This window comes from Schistocerca serialis, chromosome 5 (genome assembly GCF_023864345.2).
Source record: "Schistocerca serialis cubense isolate TAMUIC-IGC-003099 chromosome 5, iqSchSeri2.2, whole genome shotgun sequence".
Taxonomy (NCBI): Eukaryota; Metazoa; Arthropoda; class Insecta; order Orthoptera; family Acrididae; genus Schistocerca; species Schistocerca serialis.
In genome coordinates, this window is record NC_064642.1 from 271,467,629 (window position 1) to 271,486,089 (window position 18,461).

Genomic DNA, 18,461 nt, shown 5'->3' on the forward strand with positions numbered 1-18,461 from the left:
TTGCATGGGACAACAGGGCCATAATATGACGTTGGTTTGAAGTGATGACGACTGGTATCAATGCAGTGCTGTAATATTCTTATCATGGATTGAGTGGTATTCCTTATCACATCGGCACTTATCCCAGCACATGCTCCGACAATTCTCTCTCGCATATCTTCAGGTATAGTTGGAACGTGTTTATAGACAATGTCTGTTACAAATCCCCACAAGGAAAAATCCAGAGGCGTAAAGTCTGGCGAACGAGCCACGACACATCTCCCTCGCGTCCAATCCAATGATTTGGGAATTGTCTCTGCAATTCATTTCTGGCCATCAGCAAAAAATGTGGTGGGCACCCATCGTGTTGATACTACATTCTGTTCGTTTTTCCTAAAGGTATTTCTTCCAGTAACAGGCCCAACGTTTCTTCGAGGAATGTGGTGTACTTCTATCATTAAGATTTCCTTCGACGAAATAGGAGCCTATAATTCTGTCTCCAGAATACCACACCATACGTTCACCGACCACGGTTTCTGGTGCGCAACTTGCCGCAGCCAACATGGATTTTCAGTTGCCCAATAATGTCTGTTATGCAAATTAACATTTCCATGATTCGTGAATGTAGCCTCGTCAATAAATAAAATGAAATTAGGAAATGTGTCATCCCTCTGAACGTGAAGTTGAACCCATCGGTAGACTTCAATGCGACGCATACAATCGGTACCAGTTAATTCTTGGTGGAGACTGATATGGTAAGGATGATATTTATGGCTACGCAGAACACGCTCATGTCAGATTCCCTTACGATGTGATGCAAACTAACATAAGGATCGCCGGCCGGTGTTGCCGTGCGGTTAAAGGCGCTTCAGTCTGGAACCGCGTGACCGCTGCGGTCGCAGGTTCGAATCCTGCCTCGGGCATAGATGTGTGTGATGTCCTTGGGTTAGTTAGATTTTATTATTTCTAAGTTCTAGGCGACTGATGACCTCAGAAGTTAAGTCGCATAGTGCTCAGAGCCATTTGAACATAAGGATCTCGAACCACAGTGGCAAGAGTACCAATTTCAGTTTCTCGTTAGTAACTTTTCTTTGCCGGATATGTTTCCGATGCGTTAAAGATCAAGTTGTTCTCAATTTATCATACACATATTTAAATGTACGTCGTGTAGGATGAATCGTTGAGGATATCTTTCAGCGTATAAGTCTCTATCTCCCAATGAATTTCGTTGGCATTCTCCGTAAATGAGAAGCATATCGACTCGTTCTTCGAAGGAATACATCATTTACATTCGTCTGATTCTACGATACTAAGTCTTACCGTTGCTATTAGAGTTGCATTGCGAAACCATCGAATGGTATTTATACATCAATGGCACGTTAGATGGATACGCCGTATTCGGGGAATATTTACTATTTGCACGATATAGGAGAGAGAATTGTCAGAGCATATGCTTCGGTAAGTGCCGAAGTAATAAGGAATACCACTCGATCCATGGTAAGAAGATTGCAGAGCTGCATTGATACCAATGGTCATCACTTCGAACATCTTCTGTAAATACCACCTTTTTGACCTTCGTTGACATTCAAAGACCTTACTGTTACACATCGTTGGATTCGTCTCTATAGTCGCTATCAGAAAATAAGTACCAAACCATAGCATCCCATATAAAGGAAAAGTTGACCTTCATATTTCTGACGCAACCCCATCTAGCAACAAAAAACCAACATCATCAAATAAATAATTTTCAGGCCCCTGACTTTTAGCCTGTCTTGCATGGCAACTGTGTTCTGATAGTAGTGTCGGTCTGCTTTATTGAACTGTATTTCTAGGGCTAGATGAGTTGATATGCTGGGGCAGGTTGAAATGGACAGAGGAGGGAATGGACAGACTTAGGGGAGGAGGAATTGCTTGGAGAATAGGTAGAAGAGGGAGATTCGGATGATTTAGAAGAGTAGTATGCAGGTGGAATAGGAATTAGGGGAGGCAGAGATAGAAAGAGTGAGGGAGAAAGATGTGGGTAGTTGGAGGGGAGAAGAAGATATGGTGATAGTGAGGAGACAGAGGAAATGACCAAAGACAGGGCGAGGAGGCAATGAAGAAACAGATAGGTGAGGATGAAATGGACAGATAGAATTGGGAGAATGAAATGGATAGATGGAGGAAGAGGGGGATAGAGGAGGAGATGTATTCAATATGTGTGTCGAACGCACACATGGGCGAAGCTGAGACGAGAAGTCTAGTTTATACTTAGTCACTTTCTCGCTGTTCAGAAGAAAGTGTGATCAGTAATGGTCTTTGACCAAAATCTAGTCTCACATTAAAGAATGAATTAAGCAGCAGCTTATAGTGTTACGTGATGTCATTTATACAGTGTGTGCGAGTTGTAGGAAACTATAAACTAAAAATACTTATTAGGAGCTCTTATCATTCCATTCGCATATGTGCAGTAGAAAAAATAAAGGTACAAAGATCTCTCTGTGCACTGTAATTACTTTTTTCTTCACTGTCCACACGGGACCAACACATAAAAGGTTGTCGTATGTTTCTAGGGTCCTCAGTGCTGGTTGTTGAAACATTTTTAGATAGTTGATACACGTAAACATGGTTCGTCTTCGGATGTAATATAATGTTTATTTAATCGTTCGATTAGCTAATTTCGACTAAGCGTCATTGTCAAGTACATTTGTAACATCTGTGTTTCATGTGCTTGACAATGACGTTTATTCTAAATTACCAAATCGCACGATTAAATGAATGTCACATTACTGCCTGTTACGAACCATGTCTACGTTTATTAAGCATCTGGAAGCTGTGGATTTCCACAAACGCAATATTTTCAGACAGGCTTTCGTTGGATACATGGCGTCTACCTTCTTGCGTCTCCTAGTTCATACTCTTCAACTTCTCCATGGTGAAACTTCCTGGCAGATTAAAACTGTGTGCCCGACCGAGACTCGAACTCGGGACCTTTGCCTTTCGCGGGGAAGTGCTCTACCAACTGAGCTACCGAAGCACGACTCACGCCCGGTACTCACAGCTTTACTTCTGCCAGTACCTCGTCTCCTACCTTCCAAACTTTACAGAAGCTCTCCTGCGAACCTTGCAGAACTAGTACTCCTGAAAGAAAGGATATTGCGGAGACATGGCTTAGCCACAGCCTGGGGGATGTTTCCAGAATGAGATTTTCACTCTGCAGCGGAGTGTGCGCTGATATGAAACTTCCTGGCAGATTAAAACTGTGTGCTCTGTCACGTAGCAAAGAAGCCTGTCACCATATGCATTGCCCTTCTCTACGTACGTTCTGTATCCACTGATAGTCTTATTTGTTATGGGTCACATACACTCACATAATATTCTATGATGTTCCCACTGCTGCTTTTGTAGTCCTAGCAACCATCGAAGTCTTCTACCCAGTTTACCTATGACTAATCCTATGATTCTTTTCTCATTTCATTACAAATGATAGTACCTAGGTATTTGTAGGAGTTAAGTGTAAATCGTAAGCTTCATGCCTTTAAGGAACGAGTGCTGGCTTGTTGTACATACTTTAATTCGCAGTTGTTCGATGGAATATTGTATCGAATAAGTATTTATTCAGCAAAACGATCATTAATACCTCAGCACAATGAATGTAATGTGTGTCTTTTACCTCGACCACATAAAATATCTTTTAATTCAGGAGGAAAATAAAAATATATGTAAACCAAAAATTGTTTAGCGACCTGCAGGACATTAACAAGATGACCACCTTACTTATAACTTGTTCGTTACAAAAACATGAACTACAATACTTCTTTCTTTAAACAGTGCACAAATTTTTTTATTAGTAATCTATCACCTGTCTTTAAGATCTATTCAAAAACGTATCGCAGTGTACCACTCACGTTATTGGAAACGTAACACAACACTGACATTCACTCGCTAATACTAGCCCACATTGCGGGTACCCGAGGTAACATGACTAACCGAAGACAATGAAAATTTGTGCCGGACCGAGACACCAACACAGATATCCCGCTTATTACGAGTGGTCGCCTTACCATTTAGCATTATGTGGCTTATGGTTGTTAATATTCGCAACTGCAAATTCATTTTTTTTACTCCATAACGGCTGTAGTCCCCGCATTGCCTGTTCCTCCAGACATGCGTGCTTGTGCGTAGGAACTTGGCATCGTAATTCGGAATAACACAGTCCCTTCAATATCGAATGAAAGTATTTCCCGCGAAGTAAGAGCGCTTCCACCTCTAGCAGGTTTGATTTCCGCATCATCCCACAATTAGATTTAACTGATGGTTACAGAAGCCCTCCCGGCTAGGCGCGCGATCTAACGCGCCACTTCCCGAGCGGGAAGGCGTGCCGGTCCCCGGCATGATTCCGCCCCGTGGATTAGTGTCGAGGTCCGGTGTGCCGGCCAACCTGTGGATGGTTTTTAAGGCGGTTTTCCATCTCCCTCGGCGAATGCGGGCTGGTTCCTCTTACTCCGCCTCAGTTACACTATGCCGACGAAGCACTGTCTCCACATACGCACGCACCATAATTACTCTACCACGGAAACATTTGGGGTTACACTCGTCTGGTATGAGACGTTCCCGGGGGAGTCCACTGGGGACCGAGCCGCACAATAACCCTGCGTTCGGTGTGGGGTGGCGGTGGGATGGGTAGATTGCTGTGGCCTGTTGTGGGTTGCGAACCACTGAGGGCTACGGCGGGACGGCGACGCAATGCTTACAAAGGATATTAACTTGAAGTTATCTGCAAAAACAGTAACCGGTATTAGGAGAGCTATTTGTTACACTTTATTATTGACAGATTATTCCTGTAAGATCGTTGCCACAGAGTACGCACATAGTATACTTTGCTTTGCTCCAAAGCGTTATTACACAAAGGAAACTAAAATGAAAAAGTTTGTAATCTCATTACGTATTTGTAGCCATAGTCTCACTATAAGAGGACTTTTTTAGACGCAGACAAAAAGTTTAAGGTATCCATAAATTATTACAGATAAACAACAGCTAGTAGCTTAATGACAAAAAAATGGTTCAAACAGCTCTGAGTACTATGGGACTTAACTTCTGAGGTCGTCAGTCCCTACTTAAACCTAACTAACCTAAGGACATCACACACATCCATGCCCGAGGCAGGATTCGAACCTGCGACCGTAGCGGTCGCGCGGTTCCAGACTGTAGCGCCTAGAACCGCTCGGCCACACCGGCCAGCGCTTAATGACAATTATAATGACCGGTGTTGCTGGGTCTCCCGTCAGATTTGAGGTATGTTCGTTATTAGTTTTCTAGCAGCCAGCAGGAGGAGTCACCGCCGCCGGGATTCATTGTCATTTGTTTCATGTGTGTGAGAATTGGGTTGTGAGTGATGACGTTGCGAGGGAGTGGTGCAGAAAACTCATGGTTGATTGTAAGGATGTGCGGCCTTGACATTTCTTCATCTTTACCATGGAGAGAGGGAGGAATTTCCGAAGAATAGTGAGTAGAGACAATACGTAGAGTTCAGTACGTCAACCCGAGAACTAAGGAACAGTGTAAATACTGGAATCTCACTCATTCTCCCAATAAGTCTAAAAAATTTCAAGCAGAAATTCTCAAACCGTAAAATTTCGTTTACATTTTTTATGTTCCTAAAGGAATTTTGACAAGTGAATTCGTGAGATTAACGCCTCAGTAAACTGTGATATCGAAGATTAATTTTGAGGCTTTTCGGAATCTCCGAAGGACAATATACGACAAACGGCGCAGAATGATTGCCGAAGGACTCATTCTTCTTCAGGACAATGCCCTTCTCCTTACTCGAATAGAACATTTGAAAATCTCAGACTTTTTGGGTGGAAGATTTTTCAGCATCCTTCCTATAGTCCGGAATTTGCACGAAGCGACTTTTATCTCTTCCTCATGAAGGAGGTCTGGCTGACAACTCAGCACTTCACGGCCGACGGTGAGCTTAAGGATTCTGTCAGCTAATGGCTGAGGCACCGGGTGACACCATTCTTCGATCAAGGAATAAAGAAGCTGGTATCATTGTGCGAAAAGATTTCTCAATTTCTATGTACATTTTCTTCTTGTAACAGCTATTCGGACGTTAATTTATGAACAACTCTCGTAGTAATGGGAACATTTCATTTCTTTATCATCAGCAGAAAAAGGAAAATAAATTTTACATTTGAGGTGTCGTTCAGAACTTGTATATCGCATCCGTTTCAGCAAGGAGAAAAGTAATGGTACATGTCTCAGAATACATTACTTACACTTTCTTAGAAAGAGTACAAAACATTGAAGTTCAGCAACTGAGCATCTGCTTTGAGTTTTACTTCCTTCTAGACAAGATAGGGGAATTCAGACTTTTTGACCAGAGCCCTTTTCATACTAGAAAGTGTTAATGTTGTTGTGAGCGATTTTAATTGTTTTGTACATCATTAACGCGTAATTTGTAAATTATAGGAGGTGAAATAATTAATGACTCATGAGAGACGCGCATTCCATAGTTCCCCAACCTAAAGTAAGTTTCGTTTTCGTACCAGAGGTTATCAAACAGATCTACAGCATTTTGATACTCCGAAAAAATAGGGATCTCATGAAAATTCATGTGTAACTTAACTATAGCCTTCTTTTCTGATAATAGTATGATGTTTATGATCAATCATTTACTGATTAGACCTCAAATTTATTTAAATACATCTTTTGAGCAACAATTACACATTTTATAATGAAAGGAGGCATGCAGATGTGTATTTCTTCTTAGTTAATTCGTTGTTTCTTGATTCAAGGACTGTTTTACAGCAATATGAAATACGTCAGATTTTTACAACAACAAAACACAAAGGAAAGTCTACACTTAATCTTATTTAGCAGCTCAAGTTTTATACCTGTACGCATGTATTTATCCTCAGGTCTGGTTTAAAGGGAATTTTTATACTTTGTATAATACTTTTTTTGTATACAGACACGCATGTGACAGCTTATTGGGGACTCCCCATTCAGAATAACGTTTCATTTCTATACAACACACTATTGGATGCAAATTAGTTGATAATGACGAAACTAATGTAATGGTATTCACTTACACCTCGTCACTAGTAACGGCAGACATTGCACATAGTCCGTACGCTACACATACGGACACACACAGGCAGAGTGTCCATGACAATAACATTTCCTGTTCTTGCATTACTTCTACTTCCTCATTTGTCTGTCTGAGAAGTTGAATTAATGGCTGCTACTCAATCCACTATTTCAAAAACTCATTTGCAAACAGAAATAGTCGGGAAGAGACAAATAAATTTTGCTTGTGGATAAAGACACATGCTGTCTACAGGTAGAACATATTAGCTACTTATTAACTACACAGAAGAACTTGTAACTAAAGACTACTGTAGCCTTCAAATACCTCCATCTCCACGATTTGCGAGCACACAAACATCACATAAAGTGTTGTGTGCATAAAATCGTCTTTTCAAAACCTTCTTTCCTATTTTAGCATCTGTCCTAATGCTGCGCTATAGGCTACTGTTTATTTGTTCCATTTGGCCAATTCTTGTCAGCACTGGTCGGAGCACAGCATATAGCAGAATCCGCTCGATTGCCTTGTCTCCTCTGTTGTACTGTGTGGTAAATTTTGTAACATTTATAGGTGCTAGGGGTACTGGACACACCGACTTGTTGTTCGTAGCGAAAATTACATCAGGTTCAAAATGGTTCAAATGGCTCTAAGCACTATGGGACTTAACATCTGTGGTCATCAGTCCCCTAGAACTTAGAACTACTTAAACCTAACTAGCCTAAGGACATCACACACATCCATGCCCGAGGCAGGATTCGAACCTGCGACCGTAGCGGTCACGCGATTCCAGACTGAAGCGGCTAGAACCGCACGGCCACACCGGCCGGCAGTACGTCAGGACGAACATGTCTGAATAGTTTGCACAACGAAACTTTTCTCTAAATCTAACTGAAAATCCAAAGAGATTCTGGTTCTATGTGATGTGTACTAACGGTAAGATACAATCAATACTTTCACTCCGTGATGACAATGGTAATGTTACCAACGAAAGTGCCACTAAAGCAGAGTTACTAAAGATGGTTTTCCGAAATACCTGCAGTGAAGAATTTATAGTAAATATCCCGGAATTCGTATCAAGAACGGAAGCGACGTGAGACTCTGAAGCAGACAGCATCTGCGTAGCGAAGCGATATAAGTCAGGTAGTAAAAGGAAGTCTTCCGATCCAGACACCACTTCGGTAATTTTAGACGTACGCTGATGAAATAGCTTCATTTTCTTGCTAAACATATTCAGCTGTTCGCTCGACTAAAGATCTGTACCTTTAAACTGTAAAGTTTCAAGGATCACAACAACGCACAAGAAAGTAAATTGCAGCAATCCGCCGAATTACGGTTCCACGTCTTCGACGTAGATTTTGGGTGGGATTTTGGAACATATACTGTGTTGCAGCATTATGAAATATCTCAAACACAGCAATCAACCGAGAATCAACCAGCACTGATTCAGAAAGCATTATTCTTGTGAAACACAACTGGAACTATTTTCTCATGAAGCAATGATTGCACGCCTGTGGAATACCGTCTTAGCTGTGCGAGAAAATTCGTGATTTCATGTTAAAAGCATCACAGTTCGTAGTAAATGACGGGAGGTCATCTACTGAAGGCGGAGTGATATAGTTACGGCGTTCCCCAGATAACCGTTATAGCTTCTCTGCTGTTCTTAATCTATAGACACGATTTAGGAGACAGTCTAAGCAGTCATATTACACTGTTTGCAGATGATGCTGTCGTCTACCGTCTAGTGAAGACATCAGAAAATCAAACTGAATTGCAGAACGATTTAGACATCTATAAATTGTGAATAAAGGCTATTCACCCTAACCAATAAAAAGTTTTAGATCCTCGTGATGAGTTGTAAAACACATTTCGTTAAACTTTGGTTACTGGATGTATGACATAAATTTAAAAGTTACCGAAGTTAAAGCCTGCGGTTTGTCATTACGAAGAACCCCCGTTAGAACCGTAACATAGTAACTGTTGCAGCGAAACCGTTTTATTGGCAGAACACTTATAAGATACGATATTCTAATGAAGAGACAATGTCTGTTCTCTTCTGAAGCACTGCTTCGCAATATGGGACGGTTAGCAGATAGGATTGAGAAAAGACATCGAAAAGAGTTAGAGGGGCAGCTCGTTTTTTACTATCGCGAATAGGTGAGAGAATGTCACGGATATAATAAGTAAGTTGTGGTTGCAGTCAGTAGAACAAATGCATTTTTCGTTACAGCGAGGCCTTTCCACGAAATGTCAGTCGCTAACTACACACTAAGACAAAAAAGAAATGGTGCACCATGAGCGAATTATTAGGCGGAAATCGGTTGATCTGATGTACGTATACAGAGAAATTGGTGATTACAATTTCAGAAAAGTTGGGTGACGCCTTAAAGAGAAAGAGCTTCCCAAATTGAGCGTGTCAGTAACGCCTTGGTCTATTTCTGGATGTTATGCAAACACTTATTCTGCTTGACATTGATTGACAGAGTTGTTGGATGTCCTCATAAGGGATATCGTGCCAAATTCTGTCCATTTGGCACGTTAGGTTGCAAAAGTCCTTAGCTACTCGGAGGTCTAGCGCCATAATACTCCAAAAATTCTCAACTGGGGAGAGACCTGAAGATCTTGCTGGCAAGATAGGCTTTGTCAAGCACGAATAGCAGAAACTTTTGCTGTGTGCGGGCAGCCATCATCTTGCTGGAGTATAAGTCTAGATGGCTTACCATGATGGGCAACGAAACGGGGCGTAGAATACCGACGACAGAGCCATGTGGTTTTAGGGTGCCGCAGGCGACATCTAAAGGGTTCCAGCTATGAAAATAAATGGCGCCACAGAGCATCACCCCTAGTAGTCGGGCTGCATGGCGGACGAAAGTCAAGGTGGTATGCCATGACTGTGTGGGGAGTCCCCAGGAACGTCTTCTCTGGTCATCGAGGCTCACTTCGAATCAGGACTCATCACTGAAGACAGTGCTACTCCAGTCAGTGACACTCCAGGACGAAGACTGTCTGGAGACGCTGGGGACAGCGGTGGGATACCAACCTACCTGTCGCTCGCCATGTGGCCTGACAACCAGGAACCCTTTGGTTGTCATCTACGGGACTCTTACAGCACAGCAGTATGCCGACGATATTCTAAGCCGACCGGGGTGGCCGAGCGGTTCTAGGCGCTACAGTCTGGAACCGCTACGGTCGCAGGTTCGAATCCTGCCTCGGGAATTGATGTGTGTGATGTCCTTAGGTTAGTTAGGTTTAAGTAGTTCTAAGTTCTAGGGGACTGATGACCTCAGAAGTTAAGTCCCATAGTGCTCAGAGCCATTTTAACTATTTGAAACGTTCCGTAGCCCTTCATGAGAAGCCGTCCTGCGCTTACATTTCAGCTAGATAAAGCCCACCGTGGCGTAGGAGGGTTTCTACTGCTTGTCCTCGTTCTTGGCCAACCCTATCTCGGCCAGTAAGGTCGCCAGATTTCTCGTCAACTGAGAACGCTTGGAGAATTATGGGCAGGGTCGGGATTTTGACGATCTAACGCACCAATTACACAGAATCTGGCATGATATCCCTCAGGAGGTCATCCAACAGCTCTATAAATCAATGCCAAGGGTAATATCTGCTTGCTAAAGGCCTAGAGTCAGACCAACGCGTTATTCACTTGTTCAGTTTGTTAAGCTCTCTCTTTTGAATAAATCATACAATTTTTCGGAAGCTGTAATAATTTTTTATGAGTTGCTCCATTACGTCTTGGAAGAAAAATTCCATGTCTATGGTTGAATAACAAGTGCACAGTTTCTGTTCCACTGATTTTTGTTTTTTTTCAAATTAGTTTTCTGCCTATTAGGGCATCTTTAGACGGTAGCCAGTTGTTACCTGATGATAGCCTAGTAAGCCGAAACTTGTCTGAAGTAAACAAAAGTCTGTAAAATAAAAACAGTGCACTTGTCACTCAACCTTAAGAAAATGTCATCATTTGTTCGTCCGTATATGTGCATCACATCTACCCGTTCCCGTGCTGTTCGAGTAATTTCTTCGTGGTGCGTCGTTTCTTTTTTTCTAGGGCGTATTTTCTTCGAAGGCCAAAACATCTTGTCGTCTCCCATTGCGGCGGCGCGGTTCTTTCCGTCCCTTTACGAAGGACCTGCACCTACCTGTGAACATTGTCTCAGCAAATCATCAGTAGGAATGCTGAGTGAAACCTACTGTACTTCGACGTGAACCAGGCTGCAATTTAAGTCACTAATCTACGTTTCTGGAGAATGTTTTCACACAAATGAAAGTTTGGAAATTTTGTCCTCAATTAATGTATTCTGAAACTTAGGTGAACAAGTATCGCCAAGCTCGTGCTAGTCTTAACACAGTCACTCACAATCCCTTTCACTCGCGTTAGCAAGTTTATGGTGTAGCATTTCCCGAAAACGTAATGGCTACAAAAATACTGATTGTTTTTGATTGATAATGCTCGCCAAATTTTAAGCCTCTCGGTACCAAATGCAGTAACAGTTTTTAGCCACCGACCTGCTCAGTACGCCACGCGGAATATATGTCTTTTCTCGTCACAAAATTCACTTAAAAATTCCGAAATTTCTACACACCCATCGGGATCATTATGCCGTCACTTTACAACTCTTTTGATGTATGGAACACTGCTGGATCCGGCAACTTCTCATTTCTATCGGAACTGCCACTACACACGTCCCACCTGTTTCACGGCTAGGCTCCGACTCTCCTCTAGAATACTCCAACTCTTCTCTACCAGCAGAGAAAGGCGAACGAAGTATATTGCTTTACCATTGGTCAGTTTATCAACAGCCGATAGCAAAACAACATTCTCCCGCGTCAGTCCGCGCTTTTCATCCATAACCACTCGCAAAATAGTAAACCTAACGACTGCACTTTTTACCGACGTAATTATCTAATATGCTGAAGTTTTGTTTATGCACAAAGTTATTTACTGTTGTTATTTATACCTGAATTAACTTTCCCTTTACCGTAAACTTACTTTACAAATCTATTCTACAGAAGTCCCCTTTGTCCACATCCATACTTCTTCAAAATGTTCCCACAGTAAATCCCACTACATAACTCGTTAAACAATTATCTGTATACTAAACTTAAACCACACTCACGCATCATTCATACTGCTAAATCACATTTATAACATTTTACATAAACAAAAAGACATAATAACACTTTATGAAAATACTAGAACAGTTTATGAAAAACATTCTATTACTTTAGTGCACTCTAGTGGGCAGAATGGAAACTAAAATCACAGTCCCCCTATCCAGAATTGTCCTCTATCGGCTGATACGTAAACTACGTGCGCGTCCAGTCTGGCGTCACCATCTGTCACTATCCAGCTCTGAGACACATCTCCCACTTAACCGCCTCCAAGGCAGGATCCTTATATGGCGCTACGCCTCACCATCTACACAAGAAGAAACGTCCATCTTAATAAAATAAATCAGAGCTCAGGCACAAGGGTTAGCTGTTCCTATTTCTTTTGCGTTGTACGAGAGCGGAACGGTCGTGAGGTCTGACGCTTAAGTACCTGTTGCAATGTAATCGTGTGGATGTAGACGTATGCACGTACGTCGCTGCTGCTCCCGCTGGGCTACTGCTGGGGCTCCTACGTTGTCGCGGCCTTTGTTCACCCTGTCTGGCTGTTGTCGGCGCATTTACAGGAGCAGCCACATACGCGCGCCGCGCCTTCCGTCGTGTATTAACTGTACTGTGCTTTACTCAGTCCTGACGCTGTGCTTTGCCGGCAGCTTCGACGCTCGCACGTCGCCCCTGGCGGGCGCGGTGCGCTGGCAGGACGAGCGCGCGCTCAGCCAGCGTGCCGTCTTCCTCTACAAGCGGCCGTCGGCGCTCGTCATAGAGAACGTGCGCGAGGCGGACGCCGCCGTCTACCGCTGCCGCGTCGACTTCCGCCGATCGCCTACCAGGAACTACAAGGTCAACTTCACCGTCATCGGTAAGTCTTCCTCCAACGCTCAGTTTTTCCCATACGGCAAACAGAGGAAATTTTTATAATGTTGTTGGGGGGTTTATGTTGTTAAGTACATGAAAAATTTAGAGCACATTGTAAGGTCGTATCTTCAACACACTGATTTAATTTAGTTTAAAATTTGCAACTTTTATTACAGTCTTCAATAATACACGCACACAAATTATTATATTATGTAAGGTTACACTAATGTATTGGTGTTCTACAGAGATAATAGTGAAAACTCGCAATTAATACCTGTAACTGAAAAAACTGTCAATGAAGTAACTACATATTTGTTACTAAAATAAAGAGCAACACCAGTTTGAGTAAAAACTGACAAATAACATTATTACAGTTTCTGTTAATTGTCAGGAAGTCTGTCAATGAAGGATCTTTCCTCTGGGTCACAAAATGATCTGAAGCAGTGTTTCCCAACCTTTCTTAGACCATCATCTGTGAATGCAATCAGGTATTAGACAGTCCCCCCACTCCCCCACCCCACCATCCCACTACCACCAATCTCCCCACCGTCACAATTTTACATCACAATGAAAAAGAACTTTCTTTGAACACTTTTGTTTTAAAAATAGTAGAAGATGAATGATATTTTGTTTTGTGGGTGTTTTATTGCTTCACAAACTAATGATACAATGAGACAACTGGTATTGCTTATGTCTAACAACCATTTTTCTATCTGAGTTGTTTTCAGTAAACCATGCTCTAGATCCATTCAGTTACTTGTTTTAACAATAATATTGTTATCAGTCCTCGATTTTGCCATTTCTTGTTTTAATTTTCATTGCTATTACACTTCAAAATCTACTTTCACATCTATAGATCTTGAATCCCACATTTCTTTCCCACGTGCCATGTGTTGTGTGTCCGGGGGTAGAAGAGATAGATAGACAGACAGAGAGAATATGATGAAGCAATTCCCACTGCATTTCGGGTACTAACCACTTCTTCCCCTCAGGTAAGAAAGCTAACTAGCAACAGTGATGGTAAGTACTTGTCACAAGTGCGCTACTACTTTCCCTAGTGGCACTTGGTTCACTTGCACCTCCATTTAAAATGAACCAAGTTGGTAAATCAATTGATTGCTGGCTACCTTAATTATGAACTAGCAGAAATTGGAAGACTTCAGCCTGTAGTATCATCTAACACAGCCACACATCGATCAAGACGCATCCAACACATGGCTAAGAAAAGGCAATATATACAGTGAGACAGAAGGATTCATGATTGCAATACAGGATCAAACAATAAACACCATAAATTACAGCAAGCATATTATTAAAGATCCCAATACCACAAGAGATAAATGCAGACTTTGCAAACAACAAATAGAAACAGTAGATCACATCACAAGCGGATGTGCAATACTAGCAAATACAGAATACACCAGAAGACATGACAATGTAGCAAAAATAATACATCAACAACTTGCCATACAACAGAAACTAATAAAACAACACGTTCCCACATACAAGTATGCACCACAAAATGTACTGGAGAATGATAAATACAAATTATACTGGAACAGAACCATTACAACAGATAAAACAACACCACATAACAAACCTGACGTCATAATCACCAATAAAAAGAAGAAATTAACACAACTAATCGAAATATCCATACCTAATACAACAAATATAGAGCAGAAATAGGAAAAAAAAATGAAAAGTACACCCAACTGGCTGAGGAAGTCAAGGACATGTGGCATCAGGGTAAAGTTGACATTATAGCAATTATACTATCAACTACGGGAGTCATACCACACAATATCCACCAGTACATCAATGCAATACAGCTACACCCAAACGGATATATACAACTACAGAAATCTGTAATTATTGGTACATATTCAACTACCCGAAAGTTCCTAAATGCAGTGTAACATATACCGTACGGATAAAAGGAAGTCACGCTTGATCAAGGTCCGCGTCACTTTCCATTTTTAACCAGACATAACGTCTGATAAAGGAAAGAAATAATAATAATAATAATAATGTTTACAGCACCAGAAAAGCCTTGTAAACATGGGCTCTACCTTAATAGCTATAATTACTTCTTCATCTTCCATACTATGAAACAAATCTCTTCTACTGCAAGCTCTTTGTATCCCGTGTTTTGGGAGGAGACAATATGGTCCAAAATAAGAAACAACTGTTCAAGACACATGGCCTATAGAATTCTTAACTTAAGCATTTTGGGCACCTGTTCAGTAGGAGAGATGTCTTTCAGACTAGCAAAGAAGAACCAGTGCTCATAGTTTATAAATTATGCACTTTTCAGCCCGCGTTTTCTGGACATTTTTCTTGTTTTGATCCTTACTGTCATCTCTCAAAACATGGAAAGAAAAGAACTTGCAGTAGAAGAAATGCGTTTCACATTATCGAAGATGAAGGAGTACTGATAGGTCTTAAGCTATGTATATTACAACCTATGTTTAAAACACATTTTTGCTTCAAAAAATGGCTCTGAGTACTATGGGACTTAACTTCTGAGCTCATCAGTCCCCTAGAACTTAGAACTACTTAAACCTAACTAACCTAAGGACACCACACACATCCATGCCCAAGGCAGGATTCGAACCTGCGACCGTAGCGGTTGTGCGGTTCCAGACTGTAGCGCCTAGAACCGCTCGGCCACCCAGGCCGGCTTTTGCTTCAAGTTTTTGTTTCTGTCATATCCCTGAATACTGACCATTCCTCCTGGGACAACCTGCATATTGTTGTGCTTTCAATTAGTTTATTTATCTGTTCAGAAGCGAGCAACGATTAAATTTCTGGTATATTGCAGGAACTGTCTACAACAGGGAGGTTTTCATGACGTACTTAGCATTTGTTACATATATGTCTCACTTTTACAATGATCGCTGTATCGGACAAAGCACAAAATATTTGTGTAGTAGGTTGGACAATGTGAGAAACCTGTAATCTCCATAATGTTACCAACTGAGAAAAAATAATTATTGATAACTTACATAGTCAGTATTAGTATTAGAAAGTTGTGATAGTAGTAAAGATCTTTTACAACTAATTAGGATTCATGACTGAATCACAATCAAATTGTTTTGCTTTTATCCCTTAGAGCGTTTCATTTTACTCTTCACGAATTACCTCCAGGTCGGGAATCGCGGATCTAAAGGCTAGTATATCAGTAAATTTTGCTGCAGAGATTGGATGCAAAGCTAAAATAGACGTTACAAATTAAAAACCTCCATATTCCCAGCATGTTTGGGAAAGTTGAACACCTTCCTGTACATGCGCTTACGTTTGTAAGATGTCTCTGGAAGAACAAACTCACTGATATTTCTGGTAAGTGTAGAGTTTCTCTTGGAACATTTACAACAGCTCTTCCCCAATGGCCATTGTAACAGTCTCTCTGTTCCATGAATCTTTGATGTTCAGTGGAGATGACAAGTTCCCTTATAGGTCTTGTTTTAAAAGGGCAAGCTTTTCTGAACAAGAAAGTAAAAAACTAGACCCATTGACGAATTTGGTTGGTCGATTTCGATTACATGGAAAGGGAAAGGATTGTTTCAGGCACTCCTTAAATGATCTGGCGTTTTAGCTGCTAATTTCTCACTAATGATTGCCCACAACTGGAAATAGTCCTTTCACACAATCTAGGCGTTTGGCATGATGTACTACAAAGCGGAGAAATCTGAAAGCAGTCAATTTCTTGTTCTGTCCATGTGCAGAATAACAGAACGTTGTCAACCGTTTAAAATCTTCGCAAACCTCACAGAATATAAAATGATGTGAAACAGAACACACTTCATCCGCCCGCGGCATTATGTGCAGCCGTCTCTGGGTATGTATAGAGTACCTATATCCACTAGACAAAATTTGTGTATTGAAGGAGAAGAGTGAAAGCAGACTGCGATAACATGCGTCTTTAGCCGATAATTTAGTTGTGGATAAATTCTTTTGCCCATTCATCATCACTGCATTCCCATTAAAACCTTTCCTTGAAGTGAGCCTCGCAAATGTTTATCTGCATAAAACCATTCAGTGTTTTTATGATGCAGTTTGCTTTGAATGCCTAAGTAAACGACTGAGCTTCAGTTTCCTTTCGCTGTGTACAATCTTTGTTAAGTGAATCTACTTTTGACTTTCCATCTTAAACTCGGCTGCATAAGTGTCGCATGTGCAGCAAGTATCCGTGAGAGGATATCAAAAACTTACGTTCAATTTGTAACAATATTTTCCTGTAGCTTTCATATGATACTAGGCTACTAGGAGTATCCATAAAAATAGCATGCATTATCTTAACTAATAGCCTATCTGGCAAGTACATTTTTAGTGAATCATGTATACTACAATAGCTCAGTGTTATTTTACAGGAATGTATAAGATCCTTAGTAGAACGCAGTGCTAATTCTGAATGCTTTCGTGACCGATCTGTACGTTTCCCGTGTGCAACCTGGGATGCACCAGCCTTTAGAATTTTTTGAAAGATATCTAGCCGTTAGTAATACTGAAAATGGACAGAAATTCTTTATAATGTAACTTATTTCAACTATACGACCGTTGTGAGATTATAATCTTATGCCTGTAACTTTGATCAAGAAACTGTGGTTTAAGTTCCGTTTTCTTAGACGTCCTTCGAGCAACTGGCATAATCTCTATAAGACCAAATAAGTACTGAGCAGATTAAAGTCATGAAGAAGCCTTTTCTGCTTGATAGGTTCCCGGGAATTACACCGGATAATGTTGTAGAAACCGCACAATATTTCAGCGAGACGACTGCCCGCCATCTTCAGACCTCGCCCATCAAGAAGTTCATCAGTGCCGTTGAACAAGTTGTTTTAAAACTTCCGAATGATGCTGCTGAAGAAATAAGGCGAGAGGCTTGCAGATCAATAACCAGGATGCCTCCACCCAAGCAGAACGTCACCATTGAAGAAAGAAGAGCGCTCCGATCTTTAAAAGAAGACAATTTTATACTAATTTTGCCAGCTGACAAAGGTAACGCCACTGTTCTTCTGCCTGCTACATCTTATTTTGGCAAGATAGGATACAGCGTATCGCCGTCTCCAGAAAGATCCGACGGATGCCTTACAACGGAAGACGTCCGCTCTCCTCAGATCCAGCCAACTTCCCGACCATCTGAAGAAGAGTTTAAGAGAACGAGCACCAGTTCCACCAAGACTTTATAGCCTGCGAAAGATACATAAGGAAAATGTTCCGCTTCGCCCTATTGTCAGTAATATAGGTGCCCCAACATACCACCTAGCTAAACATCTGGCTTCTCTTCTGAGTCCCATGGAGGGGAAATGTGAAGACCATATTCGAAACTGAGAAGATTTTATACGGCGATTGAAGAACCTGCGCCTTGAATCTATCGACTTATTAGTGAGTCTCGATGTGGTTTCTTTGTTCACACGAGTGCCTCTGATGGACTCATTACAACTCA

General features: G+C 41.4%; 1 protein-coding gene across 1 annotated transcript in view; it reads left to right on the forward strand.

Annotated features, from left to right (window-relative positions):
• The window catches only part of LOC126481897 (nephrin-like), a gene marked incomplete at its 3' end in the record, with an annotated part of 714,415 nt that overhangs the window by 470,525 nt on the left and 225,429 nt on the right, over window positions 1-18,461 (forward strand). Inside the window, exon 3 of the mRNA XM_050105855.1 lies at window positions 12,814-13,019. Within this exon, the coding sequence (XP_049961812.1) occupies window positions 12,814-13,019 (206 nt within the window). The remainder of the gene's footprint in view (window positions 1-12,813; window positions 13,020-18,461) is intronic.